Source organism: Triturus cristatus, chromosome 8 (assembly GCF_964204655.1).
Source record: "Triturus cristatus chromosome 8, aTriCri1.1, whole genome shotgun sequence".
NCBI lineage: Eukaryota > Metazoa > Chordata > Amphibia > Caudata > Salamandridae > Triturus > Triturus cristatus.
Window position 1 is genome coordinate 321,663,770 of NC_140591.1, and position 23,402 is coordinate 321,687,171.

The 23,402-nt window shown below is 42.3% G+C and overlaps 1 protein-coding gene across 3 annotated transcripts in view; it reads right to left on the reverse strand.

Moving 5' to 3' along the window:
- ATP8A2 (ATPase phospholipid transporting 8A2) overlaps window positions 1-23,402 on the reverse strand; it is a 2,139,258-nt gene that overhangs the window by 524,932 nt on the left and 1,590,924 nt on the right. For all 3 annotated transcript variants that reach the window (XR_014967690.1, XM_085621612.1, XM_085621613.1), the window contains exon 30: window positions 13,623-13,701. Coding sequence is in view for 2 of the 3 variants with exons in the window: in XM_085621612.1 (XP_085477738.1) it covers window positions 13,623-13,701 (79 nt within the window). In the remaining variant the exon portion in view is untranslated. The remainder of the gene's footprint in view (window positions 1-13,622; window positions 13,702-23,402) is intronic.

Below are 23,402 nucleotides of genomic sequence, written 5' to 3' on the forward strand. Positions count from 1 at the left end.
GTAATTGTGAAACTCTAGTTTTATTTCTCAGGAGCATTGGGTCTCCAACTATGTGTCTTAATTCTGGAGAAACGGTTAGCTAATGCTTGTTAGAAGGGTAAGGTAGAGGGATGTGCTACATTATCAACGGAAGTAACGATTCCGTAGTAGGGCAGAGGTAAGAGCTGCTCTCGGGAAAGACGGAATTCTCGTGAGAAAGGTCTATTACTATTCCTTGGTTAGCGAAGCGGACAATGGTGGTGTTTTTATGTTGTTACTAACAGAATTGTACATTTCGAAACAAAACTTACCGAGTGGATTTTGTAAAGGAGGGGCAGACAGGAGCAGAAGCTGTGGCAGCGGCTGCTGACGTCAGAACGACCGCGCTGGGATTGGACAGTCGGTCAGAAACGTAAAACGCTCCGGATTGGTGCGTTAGTGTGTGCCGCGCTAGGAGTGGAGAAGTACAGGGTGACGTAGACGCTCCGTATTGGTGGGTTAGTGTGAGTCGCGCTACGATTGGACAGAATAGCGGTACAGTTGTAAGGAGAGACTAGTGATACACGAAAGACAGGAAAATGTATTACGATCCACCAGAAAAGGAGAAAAAGTCTTGGTTTGGTAGAATTAAAAAGTGGTTTAAGAAGGATAAGCCGATTGTAACTAGGGAAGGACAGTTACTTCCTCCACCGAAAACCCCTGCATCCTTTATGGTTGCGAAATATGGATATCACACCTGTATTTGGTTAGATAATTGGGTCAAGTATACCGAAAAGGATGGAGTGTTGGCTTTTCCAGAACATGGTTCATTTAATTTGGCAGTTTTGAGAAATTTAAGAGAGAAAATTATGAATTTAGAACCAAGACCTAGACCGACACAATTCGAAGCATTGACTGAGTGGGAAGATGAGATGCATGACCGAGAAAAACAGAGAAATGGTAGAGGATATAGATACATGTTTGGTAGGTCATACGGACATGAGACTCATGATGATCGAATGAGAAGGTGGCAGAATGCGAGTATGACTGAGGGTTTGTTTCCCGTAAGATCTGCAGGAGAGGATGAAGGAAGAAAGTGTGTAGAAAAGAGGCATAATGTGGAATCGAGAGGGTATGGAGTGAATGAATCAGAGGATGATGTTCTTGATGACATGTTCTATAAAAATCCACCCCCATATCAACCAGAACCAGAAATATTAACCCCAAGTGCCCCAATGAAAGAAACAGTACAAATCATAAAATCGGAACTAGAGTTCCAAGATTTGGAAAGAAACAATTCCATTAGAGAGGTAGAGAAGAAGTCCGGAGGTAAAATAAATGATGAAAATTCAGCAGAACTAGCGAAAACAACCCTAGAATTAACAGAGAAAATAAGAGAATTGATAAAATCTGGAAGCTGTAACAGTTCCAGTAACGATAGGTCCAGTAATGCCCATTTTTGATAAACAGAAAGATAGCGAACACTGTTTGACGGTCCCTTATAAAAGTAATAAACCGGTTGAACAACCAAGAATGAGTCAGAATGAGAATCCATGGAGACAGACTATGAGTATGGTTGAAACGAATTTTTCAAATAACCCGTTTGTAGGCCAAAACTGTGCAGAAAGGCGTATGACAATAGTGGAGTCAATATCAGAAACACAAAAGGATTTTGGACAAGGAAATGTAGAGAAGTCAGTAGGACCATCTACAGAGGAATTGAGTGAATGGTTGAGAAGCTTGCAGAAGAAAGACAAAGAATCTCAGTCAATAGATGTGGCCAAACTACGAATGGTACTGGAAGAGTTAATAGTAGGAACTATTCCTACGGAAAAGTTAAAAACTTACCAAGATGAGGAGGAGTTATTTCTGTGTAAAAGCGTAACATGGAGAGCAAAAAATCTCCATGAAAGATTAGAAGAAGTGGCAAATGAAATGGGTATTGATATTGAAAAGGTAAAAGCACTACAGAAACCATATCGGGTAGATTTCACTGAAAAAGACATTGAAAACATGAATACCACTGGACGAATAGGTCAGATTAAGGAGATAATTATTTTATTGAGAAAATGGGGAGATGTGGACAAATGGAAAAGTAGATGGTATCGAAAACGAGATGAAGTTTCAGACAAAACCTTTTCAGCTTTCCCGGTCAGAGAAAAAGAGAAGGTTGTGACAGAATACCCTTTGAGAGAGATTCCAGGAGGAGGATATGTACATGTCCCATGGACTAGACAGGATATTTTGTCATTTACGAATGACTTCCCTCGACTACGTGAAAAACCCGTCTAGTGGTACAGACAGGTGGACAGATTTGTAAAATTACCCAAAGTATTGTGGATTGATCTAAATAACTTATTTGACATAATTGTACCAGCAGATCTATGGACAGAGTGCAATATCATGATAGATTGGCCGACACAGGAATACCCAAGGGATCCAAAAACAGGGGCTCCAGACCCCGAGGTAATGAAGAAATGTGAACAGGTCATGGCATTTTTGAAAAACAAAGTACCTCCTAAAGAGACAGACTAGGTAAAAATTGATAGAACACATCAGGAAAGCAGAGTCAGTACATGCCTATTATGAGAGGTTAATTTTGGCCTTTAAACAATTTAGTGGAGATGAAAATCTAAGTGAAAAGGATTTGAGTCATTTTGTATACAGATTTGTATATGGTCTTCGTCCAGAAATTAGCGAGATGATAAAGCAGCATACCGTAGATTGGCAAAATAAGAAAATAGACGAAGTACTGAGACATGCTAAATATTTCAGTGATGAAATTGAAGCAAAACAGCGAAAACTGAAAGAAAAGGCTATGTGGGCACAAGTAAAGGTAGCAGAGAGACAGGAAGCTCAATTAGCAGAACAAGCAGGGTCAAGACAAAAATTGAATCCTGGGAAAGGTAAAGGAAATATCGAGGAAGCTAAAAAGAAATTTCCGTGTCATAATTGCGGGAGGATAGGGCATTGGAAATCCGAGTGTAAATTTCCTCCGAGTACTAACGATGAAAATGCATCATTGAATCCACAGGTGCAGAATGAGGTGAGTGGTCAACAGCAGCGACAACAGGTTGTAACACAACAGAATCAGGTGCCAAAACCACCTTTTCCACAGAATAAAAATTGCCAGAAGTATAGTAAAGAGAATGGATTCTACAACGAAGAACAGGTAACTAAGCCGCCACACGCTAGCGCTGCTTCGCAGTATTGGCTGCAACGCGATGAAAGCGATTCAGAAGAGGGTTATTGACGGTGCCGAAGGGAGGAAGAAGAGTGCGTGCTTGGCGCAACTCTAGAAGTAGACCAGACAGGCCCATTTGTAGATGGAAAAGTTAATAATGAAAATATTACTTTCCTAGTTGATACTGGTGCTACTCGATCAACTGTTAGATCAGCTGATGTCAAGAATCTTCCTCTCTCGGATGAAACGATCCAAGTAGTTGGTGTATCCAACAGACAGATTAAAACTTACCTTACAGAACCAGTGAAAGTTAGCATGGGGAAATTCTCTGAAATGCACCGATTTGTCGTGTGCGACACCAGTCCTGTGAACTTGTTAGGTAGATATTTATTGTGCAAGATGAACTGCACTATATTTTGTACTCCAGATGGAATAGCATTTGAAACACCAGATGATGATGTGCTGTATAAAATGACAATGGCAAACAGGGAGAAAGAGGTTACTGGAACCTATGCTGTATTTAACCCTGACGAATTACCAAAAGAATTAAAACAATCTGTAAAAGCAGAAGTTTGGGATTTCACAGAAGACGTAGGATTGATGAGAAATGTAGACCCAGTAAAAATAACAGTAAAAGAAGGAAAAAGTTATCCAAATGTCCCACAATATAAATTGACACCTGAAATAATCGAAGGAGTTACTCCTGTGATTGAGAAAATGATAAAACAGGGAATTTTGAGAGAAATAATGAGTAGCCCATGTAATTCACCAATAATGGGACTGAAAAAGCCTAGTGGGAAGTTCAGGATAGTGCAAGATCTGAGAAAGATAAACAAAATTGTTGTACCATGCTGTCCCATTGTCCCGAATCCATCTGTGATTTTGTATCAGATCCCTCATGACGCAGAATGGTATACATTGATTGATCTGTGCCATGCTTTCTTTTCCATCCCTGTGCATCATGACAGTCAGCAAATATTTGCATTTCATTTCGGCAAGCATACTTTGGCGTGGTGCCGAATTCCACAGGGGTATACAGAAAGCCCCTCAATATTTAATCAGCTATTGAAGAAGTCTTTGGAAAGTCTAGAGATGCCAGAAAATTCTGTACTAGTTCAATACATCGATGACCTGCTTGTGGCATCGAAAACCCGTGAAGCTTGTGAGGCAGACACAGTAGCCTTGCTGAATCATTTGGCAGATGGAGGACTAAAAGTGTCACCATCGAAATTACAATTTTGTAAGAAGGAAGTACAATATTTAGGACATAACATTGAAAAAGGACAGAGAAGAATAACCATAGACAGAATCAGGATCATATAGAGAATGAGTCCACCAATGACCCAAAGAGAAGTGAGAATGTTTCTGGGAATGGTTGGATATTGTCGTCAGTGGATTAGCAATTTTTCATTGATCGCAAAACCTTTGGTACGACAAGAAGTGATGTGAGAGATCCAATTGATTTGAACAAAGAGGAATTGACGGCATTCAAAAGATTGAGAGAAGGATTGTGTGAAGCACCTGCATTAGGAATGCCTGATTATGAAAAGGAGTTCGAGTTGTATTGTAGTGAGAGAAATGGACGTGCACTCTCTGTTCTAGTACAGAAGCATGGAAAACTGAGGAAACCAATTGCATATTTTTCATCCATGTTGGACCCAGTAGCTGTAGCTCTACCTGGGTGTTTGAAAGCAGTAGCTGCTACATGTCGAAGTTTGGAACAGTGTGAGGGAATTGTGATGGGTTATCCTGTGAAAGTGTTTGTACCTCATGATGTGGCGATCCTTTTAACAAGGAGTCGTACTCATTATATGACACACAGTCGGCTGACTAAGTATGAAAAGGTCATATTGGGTGCAACAAATGTGAGTCTTGTGAGATGTGTGAATGTGAATCCTTCAACACTGTTGCCAGATGCAGAGAATGTGGAAGTAAGAGATGAAGCAGATCATGACTGTTTGGATGTACTTGATTTTTGTACAAAGCCACGACCTGACATAAAAGATGAACCCTTACCAGAAAGTGATTATGTTATGTTTGTCGATGGATCTTGTTTGAGGACAGATGATGGAGTGTTGAGTGCAGCATATGCGGTATGTACAGTTGCAGCAGTAATGGAAGCATCCTATTTGAAAGGAGTCAAATCAGCCCAAGTAGCTGAACTTGTTGCCTTGACAAGAGCATGCAAGATTGGGAAAAGTGTGAGAGTGACTGTGATAACTGATAGCCAGTATGGCTATGGAGTGGTCCATGACTTCGGCCAGATATGGCTGCAGAGAGGTTTCCTAACCTAGAGTGTAACTCCCATTAAGAATGCTGAAGTGGTTGGAAAGTTGCTTGAGGCGCTACAGCTGCCTAGGCAATTGGCTGTTTTAAAATGTGCTGCCCATAGTCGCAGTGGTGATTATATTGCCACTGGTAACAAATTCGCAAATGACATGGCGCAATACTGTGCACAAAATTAGAATTCAATCAATCGGGCTAAGGAAAAGGAGGTGATTTCTTGTTTCCCAATGTTTACTAACACTGTGGGAACATGGGAAGAAGTAAGACAATTGCAGGAAGAAGCAGGAGAGGAAGAAATAAAACAGTGGGTAAAAGCAGGATGTGCACCAAGAGAAAAAGATCATGTGTGGGTCTCTCGAGATGGAAGACCAGTCATGCCTGATAGCATGATGTCTGCCATGGCACGGATGTATCATGGACAGGGACACATAGGGAGAGACGCTATGATTAAGTCCTTTAAGCAGACTTCGTATAATGCAAAATTCAGACTTGTAGCAGAAAGCCTTTGTCAGAGATGTCTAATTTGTCAGCAATACAATCCAGGAAGAAAAACAGCAGTGAGTCTTGGAACAATAGGTCGAGAAGGAGGGCCTTTTACCAGAATGCAAGTGGATTTCATTGAAATGCCTCCCTGTAACAGGTTGAGGTATGTTTTGGTCATGGTATGTCTATTTTCCAGATGGGTAGAGTCATTCCCAACAAGAAGAAATGATGGGATGACAGTGGCAAAATTACTTTTGAGGGAATTTATCCCTAGATTTGGGTTACAGTGACAATTGAATCAGACCGAGGAGGACATTTCCATAATGAAATCATAAAACTGATTTGTGAAGCATTGAATGTACGACAAAAACTACATTGTGCCTATCGACCAGAGGCTTCTGGTGTAGTAGAACAAATGAATGGTACTATCAAAAACAGATTGGGGAAAATGTGTTTAACCACAGGTATGAAATGGCCTGATGTCTTGCCTCTAGTACTCATGACTATTAGATCAATTCCAGACAGAACCACAGGGTTGAGTCCACATGAAATCATCATGGGACGAGCCATGCGCCACGTTTTTATACCAGTCAACAAGCTGATGACTATAACTGATGACATGGTGTTGGAATACTGTAAAAGCCTGGCTGACGCAGTTCATTCTGTGTTCAGGTTGGAGCGGATGCCACCACCCTTGAAAAGAAGCCAGCTCATGATCTAAGCCCAGGTGACTGGGTAAGGATAAAAGTCCACAGAAGAAGAAACTGTTTGGTTCCCACGTGGGGAAAACCAAGACAAGTCATCTTGACCACAACAGCTGTGAAGTGTGCTGGATTAAAGAATTGGATCCATGCCAGCCATACTTTGAGAATTCCAAATCCAGTCGACAGCAAAGAAAATGAGTATTTTAAAGAATCAGAATCCAGTACTGAGTCGGATGACGGAGAGCCAAAAGACAAAGAAAACCCTGAAACAGAGCTGAGTCTAGCTTTTGTCCCCAGAAGTAATTCCCTGAGGAGAAAGTTACAGATTTCTGACACCAGTTCAGACTGAACAAAGAGCACACTCTTCCAGCAAAGAAGGGAAGAACAAAGAAAAAGACAGAGGAGAGACGATAAAAGAGATTCATGAGAAGGAATTGTCAGAAGAAAGATTGAGAGAAATTCCACCTGAAACAACACACTTAGATGAACAGATGCCAGATACAGAGAGAGAGGGAAAGATTATTGCGGAAGACCCCCGAGGAGGTGTAGGGAACTCCAACATCCAGTTAGAAGCAGGGACAAGTAGTCAGCAGGAAGATTGCGTGCCGGAGATTCGAGGAGGGACAGAAGTAGGGAAAACAAAAGAAGTGGTAGAAAAAGAAACTGTTGAGAGTAAAAAGCAAGTTGAAACAGAGTCAGAGGAAAGCGAAGATGAAGTACCAGAAGGCCGAGTTCTGAGAAAGAGAGCTTGGAGGACTGAAAAGAACAACAAAGGGAGTAAATTGAAAAGAGCTGCCAAGGACGACGTTTGGCCGAATAAAATAAAAAGATTGAGATATAGATTGACTCGAGTAAATTCGCCAAGGGCTGAACAGGTGAATGAAGTGACGAGTCAGGAGAAATCGAAAGAAGAAGAAACAATTGTAGTTAAAGAAAGCAAAAGAACAAGGAATCCTAACCAGAAGTATAGATCACTGGAATGGACATATGTGGCCCTGCCTGAGTAAAAGAAGAGGCGGATAGCTAAGGAAATCCAGAGGTGGTTGTACCAGAAGTGGTTGAGGAAGACGAAGAATCGGAAATCCTGAGAGTTATCTTGTCCGATATTGGAGAAGAAGCGGATGTTCAGGACATTCTGTATACCGAAAACGAAGGAAAAGTGAAAGATGATGAAATGCCAAACTGAATGAGACAAGAAAACTACTGATGGAAAGATAATCAAATACTGAAAAAGACAAAAACTGGTAGAACCACATAGGTGCTTAGAGCCTTGGGTTAGAAAACTAGTTGTGAAGTAGAAGAGGCGAAGTCAAAAGACACGGTCCATTTTAGTGAAGATGGCAAACATAGATAGTAGCAAAGATAGATGTACATTCTTTAGGAGATGGTGTAAAATGTGTTGTTGTTGTACAGGATTATTAATGCTTCTTTGGAGTATACTTGCTCTACTAATCTCATTTAAAGTTACTATAGATACCTTAGAAGGACATAGTGATAACATAACTAATATAGGGAAGATTCAAAAGGTAGTTCCGACTAGAATAGATAAAAATTATTTACATAAAGACAGGTCTATAACAGATTTTTCTAATAATGTGTTTTCAAAATTGTTGTATGAATATGTAAAAACAATGGACGTAAGGGATTGCTACGTATGTATGCAGTTACCTGCATTTGTATCTGAAGGAGTGACTTATCACCTTCCAGTAACTTATGGAATAACATGTAGTGTAATAGCTAGTTTATTTTATCAAACAGGTAAATTAGAGTATTATTTTTCAGATGTAGATACCATATTTTCACAAGTACAGTCAATTAACAAACTAAACAAGGTAAAACCTGCAACGGTATTAGGTGAATTTTTCTTAGAGACTAAAGAACTAACATTAGAATACATATTTAGAAATAACTTGACTTGTAGTTTAAAGAAAGAAGAGAAGACATTTTTAGATATGGTTGAAGAAAGGAGATTTATAATGCAAAGAAAGGCTTCAGAAGGGAAAGTGGAGAAAACAGTTTGGGATGTAGAAATGGAGAAATACTTGAAAGGGGAAACGAGTCCAACTATGGCTTTAGATTGGCCTCAGAAAGGGAAATTGTATATTAGAAGGAATCAAACAGCATATGATAATTATTATGTAGGGAATAGTGAGTGCCATGATACATACCGAATCATGGGAGGTTGGGGATTTAAAGGTGGAAAAGATACAGTTTTTCCAGGACTGTATTTCATTTGTGGGAACAGGGCATATTATTGTTTGCCAGACCATTGGTATGGCACATGTTATGTTGGCCTGGTTTTTCCAAAGATTTTTCATATGGATAGAGGAGAAGATGGTGTACATAGTTTAGGTAGTTATTTAGCACGTAGTAAGAGAGAATCTTGGACAGAAATTGTGGGTGACATTTTTGTAGCACTGATACCCGCAGTGGGAATATCTCTGAATGCAAACAAAATTAGAAAACTTTCTACAGTTGTGAATCGCTTGTCATCAAGCACTGCTGGAGGATTCTTATTGGTAAATACTGAAATGGTTGCCATGCGTGCTATGGTAATGCGAAATCGACTTGCCCTTGATATTTTATTGGCAAAAGAGGGTGGAGTCTGTGGAATGCTGAAAGTTCAACATTGTTGTACTTACATTCCTGATGAAAGTAGAGATTTGAAAATTTATATTAAGAATATTACATAATTGCATGACGAAATTGCACCACTGGAGGTTGAAGGTGTTTGGGAAAAGATTGGAAAGAAACTATCAGCTATCAAAGATTTTGTAGTTAAACTAGGTAGTACATTTTTAGGTAGGATATTATTTCCATTAACATGTGTGATTTTCTTAGTATTAATAATTAGACTAGGATGTATTTGTCATAAAACGGATAAAAATCAGAAAAGATTAACAAGAGAAAACCTAAGGAGAAGAGATAAGAAACAAGAAAGAGAATTTGAAGAAATAGAATTGGAAGAAATCAAGGAGAGAATGTATAAAACAGCAAAAAGAGGAGAAACAGGGGGAACTGAAATATGAATAAAACAAGAAATCACTTTGAAATTCCATAAAAAGGGATACAAAATCTTTGTTGGTGTGGTGATATAATCACCAAAGGGGGGATTGCTGGAGCAGGTAGTACAAAATGTTGTATCCCCCCCCCCCATTCTGCATGTTTATATTAATCTGAATAATCAACTAATAGTAATAATATTAATTTGTTTGAAGTGCAGACTTACCAATTATATTAACAAAAGAATTACACGTGGGAATTGCACTTTGCATGGCTAAACTAATTGTATACTAACATATGTACGCATACTAATAGTAGAAAATTAGAATATTGCATGATATATGTTGCTTTGTGATGTAATTGTAAGTTGCGCATCATTGAGTGAGTATAAACGCTTGGAATGTTGCTATTATGCTAGATCATTACTTACACATAAGGGAATTAGTGAGGATTTAACATTTTATTAGCCATTTCCATGTTTTAATTACGTTTTTGTGTTTGTTTTGCTTAAGTTGTCCATTTCGGCCTATTTCAAGATGGCTGAACGAGACGTATAACACGACTGCTGCTCATACACGAGGTTCTTGGTGAAGTGCGCATGCGTCACAGCCAGCAACAATGGCCTAGTCCGACTCCTGACCCCAGGAGATGATGTTCTTACCAAGGACACTCTGGGAGCTTCGCCAAGGATAATAAAATGGACTGACTTTAAAACCGGAACCAGCAAGTGCGATGACTTAATCCTGCGGACTATGTGAGAACTTTACCACTTGACACCATGTCCACCAATGAGAACAGTCTGAAACCCCAATCTTGATACATTTTGACATTAATTTCATTATAAAAGTAGGTAGGGAAGTGAACTAAAAAAACTCTCTTCTTTGACGAACTTGATTTCCTGACGTTAAGCTGACGGAGAGGACGATGACACTGCTGGACAGCTGTTATCCTGAATCTATGAGAGACTGAATTGCGGCCTGATCTTTGATGAATTTAAAGATTTTTCCACGACTTGACTGACTTAGAGGACGACTATTAGTCATATTAGATAAATATGATGTTCTGTGGTTTGGATGAGGATTTCTAACAATTTGCAATTTATTAGATAAACAATATTTGATTAATTGATAAATGTGTTGTCTCGATTATTTGAAGAAGAAAACTAGAATAAGAGAAGAGTATAGATAAATGAATTGGATCACTAAACTACAAAACAACTAAATTGATTCATCACCCAATGAGGGGAATATCACAGGGTTAACGTTAATAAAGTATTCAATGCATTTAGGGTTTAGGTAAAGATATTCCTTTCATGTCAGCATTTGGAAACTTATTCCTCTAGGGAAGCAGATCAATGAAGTATGAGTGTTGGTGTTATGGGCCCCACCAATGAATGAATTTGAGTGAATTTGCTATTACTGTATTTGGTCTGTGACGAAGGGGGAATTTGATGTTCCACGCTGCAACACACTCTCTGTGGTTTTCCCTAGCAAAATAAGTTCAAGAAGCACCACAAAATGTCCCACTAAGTAGACAGATTGTGTGGTTCTAACTGGACATGATTTACTTAAGAAGAACAATATGAACTGCCCAAATGTGTCTGTTCTCAGTTTAGGGGCCTTTATTTTGAATTCCATGATAGTTGGAAGCAAATTTCAGGGAAAGTCAATGGAATTCACTTCTGCATACACCGGAATGAAAACATAGGGCCTCAGTTAGAGTTAAGCGGATGGGTTACTCTCTGACAAACGTAATGGATAATCCGTCCATCGTATTACAAGTGCATTACATCCAATGGCATTTATGTGGCGGGCAGGATATATCACTTTTGTGAACGAGTAACACCTCCGTCAAACTGTAAATCAGAGCCCTTAGTTCCTGAAGCACTACTGGTAACTCCAACCTTGTATAGGGCTTCAAGACCTGCCAACTCACACGGTGCCTCCGTGTGTCACAAAAGTTTGGCTTCCATTATACAGCCACATGGTGCAGAGCCAAAATCACATGGTGGCAGGAAAAACGAGCTGAAAGCCACTGTATAAAGTGGGTTTCATGTAGGTTTTCGGAGGATTTAAGCTGCCAATGTCCTTAAAAGGTGTGAAAACACCCGAGGACATTGAGGACAACCTCAATGACACTTTGCTTTTTATGTTTTTTTGGAGGGGCAGAGTGCCTCTTAGTTAGCTCTCGGCGCCAGACCATGAACCCTCCATCGCCCCACAGCGCTCCAACTCCCCACCCTTCCTCCTCACACTGTGAAAATATTTTGTAAGTTGGCAGGTATGGGCTTCCCTAGCAGATCTGGTGAGTCCATTTTCTAGATTGCAGCAGGTTTACAGTTGCCTGTTCTCTTATCAAGAGAGCTCTAGTGAAGAGATCTTGGACCCACTGGAAAGGTGAGGATGCTTTGTGGTCTGGGACCCACTGGAAGGGTGAGGATTCTTTGCGGTCTGGGACCCACTGGAAGGGTAAGGATTCTTTGCGGTCTGGGACTCACTGGAAGGGTGAGGATTCTTTGCGGTCTGGGACCACTGGCGTAACGAAACTTGAGGGGGGTCCCCTCCAGACTAAATCAGGAGCTCTCTGACCCGATTACTGTGCAGAGGGGGCCCCACCGCACCGTGGGGGCTGCGGGGCCTGTGTTAAGCCACTGTCTGGTATCCACGGGAAGGGTGAGGATTCAAACATCAGTCAACCCCATCCTGCAAATACACGGCGTTTGTATAACAGCACAGCTAGAGCTGTGAAATTCCCCACGTAGCCTGCAAGGGAATACATGTCTGTTGTCATCCGCTTGTCACGTCAAGGTGCATAGCCAACAACCTAGGTCAACGCATGTGCTCGTTTATGAAACACATACGGGGTGTCGCCTTCGGGGACCTTGTGGTTGATGAACATCCCACAGAGAATTAAGCATTTCTGAAGCTCCACAGAAGAATTATTACACACAGAAACACAAAGGAGCCCGGAAATGTAATACGTCTCTTTCTCTGGGCAGTGAAAAGCCGTGTCTACTTAGAGATGACATTTCTCTTCCTAAGGGGATTACTTCTATTTGATGCGATAAACAAGCCAGTGATAGTATTTCACAGTTTTAAGGTCTTTGAATGTTTAAAGCAAACTTGTTTTTAAACAAAATTCTTGAATCAGAACAGAAGACGACACGAAAAGTTAACTTCTCCAAATTAAACTGTTGCTTTTCCTCCACACACCAGGACAAAAATGTGAGTGGCAATTCCAGTGCAGAGCTCAGGCCCCATGAAGGCTGACCTATCATAGCAAGTGTCCATAAATCTTAAGCACAGTCACTCTTCCTACTTGAGACAAAAGGCACTCAATTGCATTGGAGATATTTAGGACATATTTCCATGGCATGCAATGGATTTCTTTAGATTATTTTAGCAAATGGTATTTATTTTACCCCAGGTTGGTTCTATGCCAATCTCTTATGCACACACAAGTACATGCCCTTTTCTGAAGCATTTCAACGGATGCAATATCACTCCATTCTTACACCACCATTAAAAAAATGCATTTGAGTATGTGAGAAACCAAATCATATTTACATAAAAAACACAAGATGTCTCCGTGTTTTTTTAATTACTGAAAAACAAATGCTAACATTTCTCAAACACAAAGTAAAAACAAAAAAATCTAAATATAGTCGAAATGATAAACTTGGATTCCCGCCACTGACGTTTTAATAAACAGCATCATGATTGGATGGAATGAAACCCAAGGAAACCACAGAGCAACAAGAGGGGTCACCGGCGGCCACTGACTCTCTTCTGCTGAATGCTCCATGCGATGTGGGTTACTGCAGATCCGAAGGTCAGAGTAGAGACAAAATGGAACCGTACCTCTTGCGAGTGGCTGCCTGGCCTGCCAATCACAGTGAACTGACCACACCCTACGGCCCCTGAATTCCACCTTCTATTCTCGCTATATAAGCAGGGCAGGCGTTGAATGTCACGGCATGAAATTTAAAATAGTCGAGTAGTTACCGTGTTCCAGCACTTTTAGAGGAAACCAGAAGAGAATGACGGAGTGGATCAAGGCGTTGATGCAGTGACCCCAGAAAACCTGCAGGGGGGAAAGCAGAAAGAGTCAGAGGGGCTGCCAAAAAACGCTTGACCTTTTCAAAGCCTCAAGAAAGCTTTATTGTGAAGTTAACTGGCACATGATACTGTTTCTCCCAAGCATTAACGTTGCTGCAGTTCACAATCCTAGTTCCTCATCCATCTTTCTACTCTTTCCCACCTTTCTGCTGCCAGGTGGCTGCAACGCCTCCCTGACAGGATCTCTGTGTTCAAGTTACCCTTCCATCCTGCTGATCAGGGAAGTAAGAACTGAGAGCCTGGTTTAGAGCAGGATGGTAATGGAAAATCTGTAAAAATAAATCGGTAGATCTCCCTCTGACTGAGCCTATTTCCTGGTTTATTTTCTCTAAAGGGTGTAAATCCTGCCGGTGGAGAGTCCGTTGGCCCTATCATATTGTCCACCAGGGAGCTGCGAAATTCCACCACAAATGGTGGCAGGTTACCCTCATAGTGCCGCAAGATACTGGGAATCACCCTCCCCCCACCCCACCATATTAAGGAGGCTAGATAGGTGAGCGCTGATGATTTACCTGAACTTTGGAAGCAAATTTCTGGTGCCCACATTTTGTGGAGGAAATTCCATGTTTGACCTCGGTGTTGTCAGCATTCTCCTCAGGTGTTGGCAAACAAACGACACCCTCTATGGCAGATATCCTCCACTACTTTTGTGGAGAAACGTCCATAGCCCTGGTGGCATTGTACAGATTTATGAGAGATTTTCTCCACTGTCTATGCAGAAGAGGGACATCTGCCAACACAGTAGATGGAAAATCCACTGCGCGGTCTCCAACTCTCTAAATCTGCCCCTTGTCAATTTTAATATTAGGTAAAAAAATGTCCTGTTTCACAATTGTGCGAGTTAAAACAGAACTAGAGTGAAACAATGCAACTGTAGTATTTCTTTTACATGGAATGCAATTTGCCATATCATACGATCTCCCTGCAGGAACCATCTAATTTGCAGTGGGTTTAAATTGCACATTAAGAAATGTATTTTTCAGACTCTTGGAATTACACTGGCCAAGGAAATCAAAAATGAACACGGTATTTTGGTTCAAGTTTGTTCCTGATACAGATTTAGAACCCCAGCCAGACTGCCAGAAACCAGGTGAATGGCAAAGCTCTCTGACATCAACAGAAAGGGCCCTGCTGCCTCCTGCTCGGTGTCCTTTCCAAGTAGAAGACAATCTCAATTATACAATTATTTTTTTATGAACAACTACTAAGGCATAAAGACATGGCTTTTCATGGACACATTTAATTACAGCTTAGATTTTCCTTCTTTCTCATTAATGTGAACAATAGCTCAAACAATACTAGAAACCTAGGGCCCGATTTAGAGATTGGAATATGTTATTTAGTCCCTCAGGGCGGCCAAGTAAACTTCTCCATCGTCCTGATGGAGTAAACGTACTCTGAATTTAGAAATGTTCGTCAGGCCGACGGATATCTTTTAACATTGGCAGGAACTACCGCTACTGTGGTTCCGGACAATATATAAAAAATTTGACCGCGAGTATCGTCAAAATGACAATACATCCGTCAAACCTTTAACATGTTTTGCTTTTTCCAAATAAAAAAATTCCTAAATCAGGATTTTGTTTCTGGGGGAAATAAAACTAATAACGCCCACACCATAGGAGTTTTCTCCCATGGTGTGGAGGTGATTTAAATATTTTTACTTTCTCTTACCGCCATGGTTTTCAAGCAGTAAGGTAAAGTAAAAACAAGTCATTCAACCGCCAACTCTAAATCGGGCAGGTGGGCGAATCGGCAAACCTCCAATGACGTTTACTCCTTTGGACTGTCAGAGGAGTATGTCAGCTACGGAGACAGGGTAGTCTCCTTCGCTGACATACTTAAGGTCAGCCTGTCTGTAAATCATGTTGGCTGATGTGACTATGGTGGAGAGGGTACTCTGTCGCCGTTACGAGTACCCTCGCCGCCAAACTCAAATCAGCCTCTTAATATAAATCATTCACAAATTGGCATACCTAGCCTTCATTAAGACAATTTAGACTTCTGAACAGGGTACATCACAAGCATATCAGAAGGCCAATTCCCTACTAGAGCACAGCGCAATCATTTCAAATCAATTCAATGAATCTACCACCACCCTGACACTAACAGGGCCGCTTACAACCTGGGAGACTGGCCTGCCCTGCCCTGTAAACTACTGTCATACTCGACACACTCACGGTGTGGAAAAGGGTCCCAGGATGCCTGACCCCAACATGGCCGCCAGTGGTGACTTTTGTTTCCCCCTTGCTGTACTGAACTTTTACTTACACAACCCTCCCAGGACTCTGCCTGATGTGTGGACATCTGGAATTCTCTCGGACCATGGCTCTGACATTCCCTGAGTACACTCGATCCCTATCCTGACAGCGGAGTCCGAGCATTATGTCCGACACCCGGTGGAGCTGCTCTGTTCAGCTAATGAGGAGATCGGCCTTGGTTCATCCTCTGACCGTCACCTGCTCAGCCGGACCTTGGGCACAGTTTTGCCCCTTCTCCCTGTCTATCCCTGTCTCACCCCCCCCCCCCTTTATCATATTTCTGCCGTTCTGCTTTTTCCATGTCTCCTTTCTATCCATCTTTCTGTCCGATGCCAGTTGGAGCTTCCTTGAGAGCTATAGGGGAGACTGGCTTTGGATTACTTCCTCGGCCGTCACCTACCCATTGGTCTTTGGGCTGACTTTCCCTTTGTCTTTTATTCCATCGTCCCCCTCGTCCTCTCCTTTCTCACTCCCCCTCTCTCCCTTCCCTCTCTACTTGCCTCTCCCTTTCTCCCTCTAATGTGTCTCTGATATTTGATGTAACGTGTAATTGTTATCATTGTTGTGACATTGTCGACCTTATGTAAAGCGCTCTGATACCTACGGGTCTAGCCAGCGCTATATAAAACTGTTTAAATAAAGTAATAACACAAAAATACTCCTGTGTCAAAGGCTTCAGCACTTAACATCCAGGTCAATATTACAGTAAGGGCACACTGTTCCTGTTTGCTACACATCACACTGCGTGTGCCAAGAACAGGGATGATATGCCCTATTACTGATAATGCACTGTCCCAAGAGAAGCCGTAACTTGCAGTGCATTAGTGAAAGATGGGCCGACTAATTTAAGCACTTAGTCCACCTGTCAAAGTCCATGAGGGATCCAGCCAGCATTTTCATGGGGACAGTGATCAGTCTACTGGCTAGTGCAATAAGTTATTGCCCCTGCCTGCGTAGGGGTATATTTGACGGTCCATGGGATCCCGACTCCTGCCTAAAGGAGAACCCTCGGGTGCACTGATTGTGTGCCACCTGTTTGTGCAACAGCATCAGTGTGCCTCCAGACAGCTCCTTAGCCTATGTTCTGCGTCCATAATATAGCATGAGTGCAGAGGCAATGACTTCCCATGAAAATGACCCAACACACCTTCAGCACAGTGTTGGAACTTCATGTGTGCTGCCACTATCTGTATTACAGAAGGGGCCACACAAGCATCTGCAGCCCATTCCGTAATACCAAAGTACCACAGGGGCTCAGTAGGTGGGTGCACTCACTCGTTTTGCCATGGAGCATTTTACATACTTATTTCTCTAGTGTGTTTGTGCACCTGGTTTTGACCTTGGTGATAAGTAATGGGGAATAAGAAGAGCAAACTGTTCTTGAACATTTTGTGCTAAAGTAGTTACTTCCTACCCACTGTTCTGCAAAGGTAGTTGCCTCCACCTGGGTTGGTACCCTGCAATATATTAGTGCAGAAAAGAACCTGTTAGCAAGTCAGAGAAATAGAGAAAGAGATAGACCAGGCCCCTGCTGGACCAACCAGACACACCCTCCACATCCTACCAAAACACTCAACAATTTCTTGGAGAAATTAGGTATCATCACTGGCAGATCCCATCCCCTATTCCCTACATGGTACGCATTTTCATTTTATATCTTCGCATCTTCATTCTTTCAACTATGTATAATTTGAACCTCAGTAAAGGCAAATTACTTACCTATAATCTTCCCTAATGAAATCTGGGTCTTCGTCATCATAGTGTTAATGACGTGCGGTATTGCTTCCCCGAAACAGAGTACTGGTGGAAAATAATGTTTTTCTTCTGATTTTCAAACATGCTTTTTTCTCAGTATTTGTTAGTTTGTGTGCATCCCCCTTTAGGTACAAAAGATCCGCAAACACACATCCTGTGAAACCAACTCTTAATAATGAGGTTAGGCCAACAAAAAGGAGGGAGAACAGGCAAGAACAGCAGCAGGGAGGAAGTACAAGCAATGACTGACATGAGGAGCAACTGGACTTAGACTAGCGAGGAATACTTAGAGTAACGAAGGTGGATAAACGGGCCATCATTTTCTTCTTCACAGTCCTTGTAAAAGGAGGATGTAGCCATATCGCTGTTTGGTATGTCTTGACCACAGATTGCTTTACCAAGAAAAGAAAGAAGCAATTGTGGTGCAAACAGTGTGGATTCATCTACAACAATCATGGCTGAATCATCATAAAACATATCCGTACCAAAAGATGATTGTGAGCTTCCCCAGGTATTTATAGCGAGTTATAACAACATGAGAAGCCCAAGTTGCTGCATCTCACCGCCAAAGCCTGGAACGCCCTCTACCTCCGCATCGCACCCTCGCTGACCCATTTCAGGAAGGGGCTCAAGACCTGATTCTTTGACTGATACCTGCAGCAAGCATCTGGATACCCTTTCAGGTGAAAAGCCGTGCTTTACAAGTAAGACTTGATTGATTGATTTATTTGAGGTTTCACAGGGACACTGCAGGAACTGGCCATACCTCTTGTTGAGGTCCTTGACGTCTTCAATGGAAGAGATTCCCCTACCAGCTCATAAACTACCAAGGCGATTAATAAACAGCCATCTACTAAAGGATGCTACAGTTGTCCTTCTTGCTTTACCTCATGCTCCAAAAGTCACAAAAGAAAAAGCATCCAGGCTGGAGACGTTCAACCCTCATAAATAAAAAATGCCTTGTGAAGATCTAAAGGTGCAGCTAACGATTCCTCTGGAAACTAAGGGCACTATAAAAAAAAGTATTATAATTTCTTTCATCTGATAAAACAAGAAAGCAGTCTTTTGAATCCTGGATCTGGCCGGTGGACAATCCTGATTAGAAAATTATTTCATACATGATTAATGTGGAAGAAGGGTCCAAAGTCTCCAAACCTCTGGCCTGAATTGATTGTAACTAGGAAAACAACTTTTGCAGAGAGAAAGGCTAATTGTACTTCTTCCAGGGGCAGAAAGGGTGCAAACTGAAGGGTACGCAAATGCAAGGATATCAAGAATGAAGAAATGAGTCAGAAAATTCTTAACTTCAAAACTGCAAAATAGTTGTAAGACTAACGTATTGAGAGGTAATGTATGGAGAGGGGAAGTGAAGAACCACAAGTCCCAAAAGGTCATATATGACTTTGAGCCATTGCTGTGACTCCACCCCCGATTCAAAAGTTGAAGGACACAAGTCACTGAAGGCAATGCTGAATCTGCCCCTAATGATGCCTCAAAGGTTAGTGCAATCCTTACCTAATCCATAGCTTTTGTCAGTGTCTAGAGGCTTTTGAGAATTGACATACCCGCCAAATGAGACGTATGTCTCTACCTTAAGTGGAAATCCATTGGACAAAAGCTGATTTTTATACCACCTCCACCTTTGTGTGTAGAGGATCAGCTCGATAGGCCTATTGGAGGCCCCATATCCCAAGTGGGGGGAGTTGTGCATCACACGTTGTTCAAACTATAATGCTTAGTCAAAAAGTATACAACTACACCATGTTTAGCTCACTCCATTCCTTAGAGAGTAGTGGTGGTTGGAACTTGTGGAATTTGAGTACGCAGAATTCTGTGGACTTGCAAAATACTCTGCGAGATTCCGCAGAATGTCGCCAATGAGCACAAATAGGTACGCCGTGCTGCACTCACAGTGATTTAGCACCGGGAGCACATTCCGCGTTGAAAATTCAACGCAAACGGCACCAGGCGACATGCTAGAGGGCGCAGCTACTCGAGCTGATTTTCTACTCAAGCAGCAGCCTTCTGACAGCGAACAGTTACAGCCACCCACATTGACTTATTAGAGAGTACCTTCTTCTTCAAACCCACAAGATGACTCATCAAGATTCACACTGTTCCACATGCAATGCAATAAGATAGCCAAGTCAGTGCTTTCCATAATCCCAGGGCTTCTTCAGATAACAATTCATTGACAGTATCCCTCATATTGTCCTCCTCCTACTCCCAATTGGCCTGCTTCACTGGAGGCCCTTCCCTTCTGTTAACTTGAGGTAACCAAATTATCAATCATGTGCTGCAAATCAGCAGAAAACCCTGCTGCAGTGAGGTCTGAAGACTAGTCATATTGAGCAAGTAAAGGCTTGCTGGTTTTGAACTTTTCTGCAGGAAAATCTGCTTCTACTTTGGGTTGGTGGTTTTATTGTGAACCCTTCATAGGGCTGAATAATCCACAAAATACCTTATCCAAGATGAAGCATGTCTCGGGGGGGGGGGGGGCTCGCCCTCTTCCCATTTAAATATATAAACAACTGGCTCAGAGCCATCTAGAGTCCCTGAGGTTGACCTCTGAGTCGACAAAACCCTCGGTCATTCATGCCAACATGATTCAGCCCACTTATTTTATCCAGCCTTATTTAACACTACAGATTAGTACGTACGATAGAATGTTATTGACAAGATTCAGATTAGACTTTTTTCATAGACTAGTAGCTTTTCCTGAAAGAAACAGGTGGGACTTAACTCTCACTACTTGTCCCTGTGATGAGGAATCAGTACAGTCTAACTTACATACAATATTGTTTTGTAAATTCCATCATCCACATCGGAAAATTTGGCTACTACCTCTATTAAGGCGATGGGGACTTAGACAATGTCGCCCTGCAATGCTACGTCTCCAATTGTTAGAATCTGAACCGGTTTGTTATCACGTCCTTAACTTTTTAAAATGCGTTATGAAGCATAGGAAAAATCTGTAAGATTTACGCTGGATTTAGTCTTAGACGATGTAATGAAATCATTAGATTTCCTGTTTTTTAAAATACTCGATTTAGTGCTTGTATGTAATTTATTTGTGTCAGATGATTTCTGTTTTAACATGAATTTGTACGATTAATATGTTCCTTTTATGGTTTTCCAATGTGTAAAGCCGAATAAAGAAGATTATTATTATATTATTATTAAATATATATCTTGGCCCCTATGATGAGGTCCCGGGGGCCACTATTAGCTTGGGATGGAAACCACGTGCTCCTCCTCCCCTGAAAGGTTTTGGGGTGGGGGTTTGAACCTTTACTGTGGGTGAGTCTCAAGAAGTGAGTCCCACTCACGGTAAATGCATGGAAAAGTGACTAAGAGTGTTTGTCGCCAGTGTCTGCTTTTTAAGATATGGCTGCTGTGGCACAGTTAGGGAAAGGAGCACTGAGCTGGTTACACAAGTGCACATGAGTGTGCGAATTGTACATGTGAAAGTGCCGTCATAAGAATCCTGGGGCAGAAGCTACTCGTCAAGGAAAAATGCTGAACACGGTTGGATAGCACTTATGACATTTGTGGGCATTTAAAGGTAGATCGGTGGAGTTTACTGGAAAATAGATATGGCTTCACTGTATTATACATATCGTTGAAATCCGCTAAAGAGCTGTTTCACTCCACTTAGGCCTACACAGTCCAGCAAGGTGTCAAACTTGGGTAAAACATGCATGCCAAATTTGATTTTGCAGTTTTCAATAACACATGTATACATCTTATGAGACATCAGAATAGTCCTATTTCTCTGGCTCTACTCATAATCAGGCATTTGTCTCCCCTACTGGGCCAATTTAATTGCTCTGTTCCCTAACAGAGGGAAAGAAGGCGTCCACACACAAAAGGAGCATTTCTCCGTAATTGAAATAGTTCCAGGAAAAGGGCGTGAGGGAAATCTTCATCTGATAATCAGCTGTCATATGGCACTTGGACTGGGTCTGCCCAGGTGCAATGAACAAAGGAGGGAGCCCAGACATCTGAAGCCAACACAGGAGGGGCTTGCCATTGAAGCTTTAGTGGGAAGGTATCTAGCAACAATGTCAGTTAGGGGTGGAACGGAGGCCCTCAGAGGAGATCGGTTCAAAGAAAGCGGACGACGCCATTCTGGATTGTCCCAGAAGGCTGTGCAGGGGTGTTGGGACAGGGGTGGAGGGATGATGTGACTTGAGGGTTGGCAAGGGGTGCCAGGCATCTAGAACTTTTAATCCAAATTTAGAACCCCTGCACAAGGGAGAGAGAGAGAAAAAGATTCTGAACCTAGGAGCGACAAGGTCAGAAGAATGACCAGCTGGAAAGAGAGGCCAACTTATGCCCTGCCGAGATGGAATAAGGAATTGGATTCCAGCTGTTCCCAAGAATATGATGGGTCTCTCCTGGGCCAATGGCGCTGGCCCCCTTGTGCCGCCTGAGGACCACAGGGAAGAAGGCCTGAACTTTACTGCCACTCCAGGTGCTCTCCAAGACAGCCAGGAGGCTATGGGTTCTGGGAGTGCAGGTAGAAGGGTGCTCTGCTGACTGGAGGAAAGATGCCCCAAAGGTAGGAGAGGAGCACCAGGGGACAGGCATGAGAGAAGGCTGGTGCAGTGCACCAGAAAACTCAGCATCCTGCAAAGTGAGCCCCTCTAGTGACACGTAGGCCTGTTGAAAATACCACTAGTAGCTATATCTCATTACCAGAAGCAAAACAAGGCAAAGAGTAGAAAAATCAGCCAAATGAGCCCCCAGATGTGCGATCGGGATTTTTGATCTTTGACCCTATAAAGGAGAAATGTAGAGTGTGGTGATCTACAGCTATATTTCTCAAATTGCCCTGTGTGTGGCTCGGTGTAGGAGCATTTTTCGCTACAAATATTTGGGGAGAGGGGCAGGCATGAGGACACCCTCCCCAGGTCAACTTCTGGATCGGGGAAACCCATCTCCCAGGGCCCGTGCCATCTATGGAGTACTGGGAGATTCCATTCCACTGCGACACAGAGGCAAGAAAAAGAGATTGTTGGACCGAAGTTGCACTCTGCCTTCAGCTCCCGGGGAGGCTAGAACTCCGCGAGCAATGTAGGTTAGTTCCCCCGACCACTCCACGCTCCATGCGGGTGGGTGAAACTGAAGATGGAACAGTGTTTAAAAAGCACACTCCCAGCCCGCAGGAACAGAGTCCATTTGGGAGGGAGGCAGCAGAGCCGATTTAGCAGATTGAGAGTGGGCTCCCCACTCTGCCATCAAAATGAAAAGAAACCAAAGAAAGGCTGAGGTGACAATGGGTGAGATCGGGCCCCAACCTCAAAAGAAACAAGGCTGCGTTCAGCTGAAGTGCTGCCGCTTATAAAACATGCATAGGACCACAAAGGGGCGCCCATATGATGTACCTATTTCTTTCCCTCTTGGTGTCCCAAAAAGTGGTAGGGGCACCAGCAACATTGAAGAAAAGTATTGTGGGGGTGGGGGGGGGGGTGCATAAGGTGCAGGGACTCCAAGATAGATGTAAGGAAACCTGCTCAAAGTTGCAGCAGGCATCGAATGTAGAACTCTCAGGAGAGATTTGCCTTGAAGTTAAACATTTTCAGAGTTGGAATCTTTGCTCCTTGGCTTAGGAATGCTGGGATCTCTAGTGGCTGGTTCTAAGGAT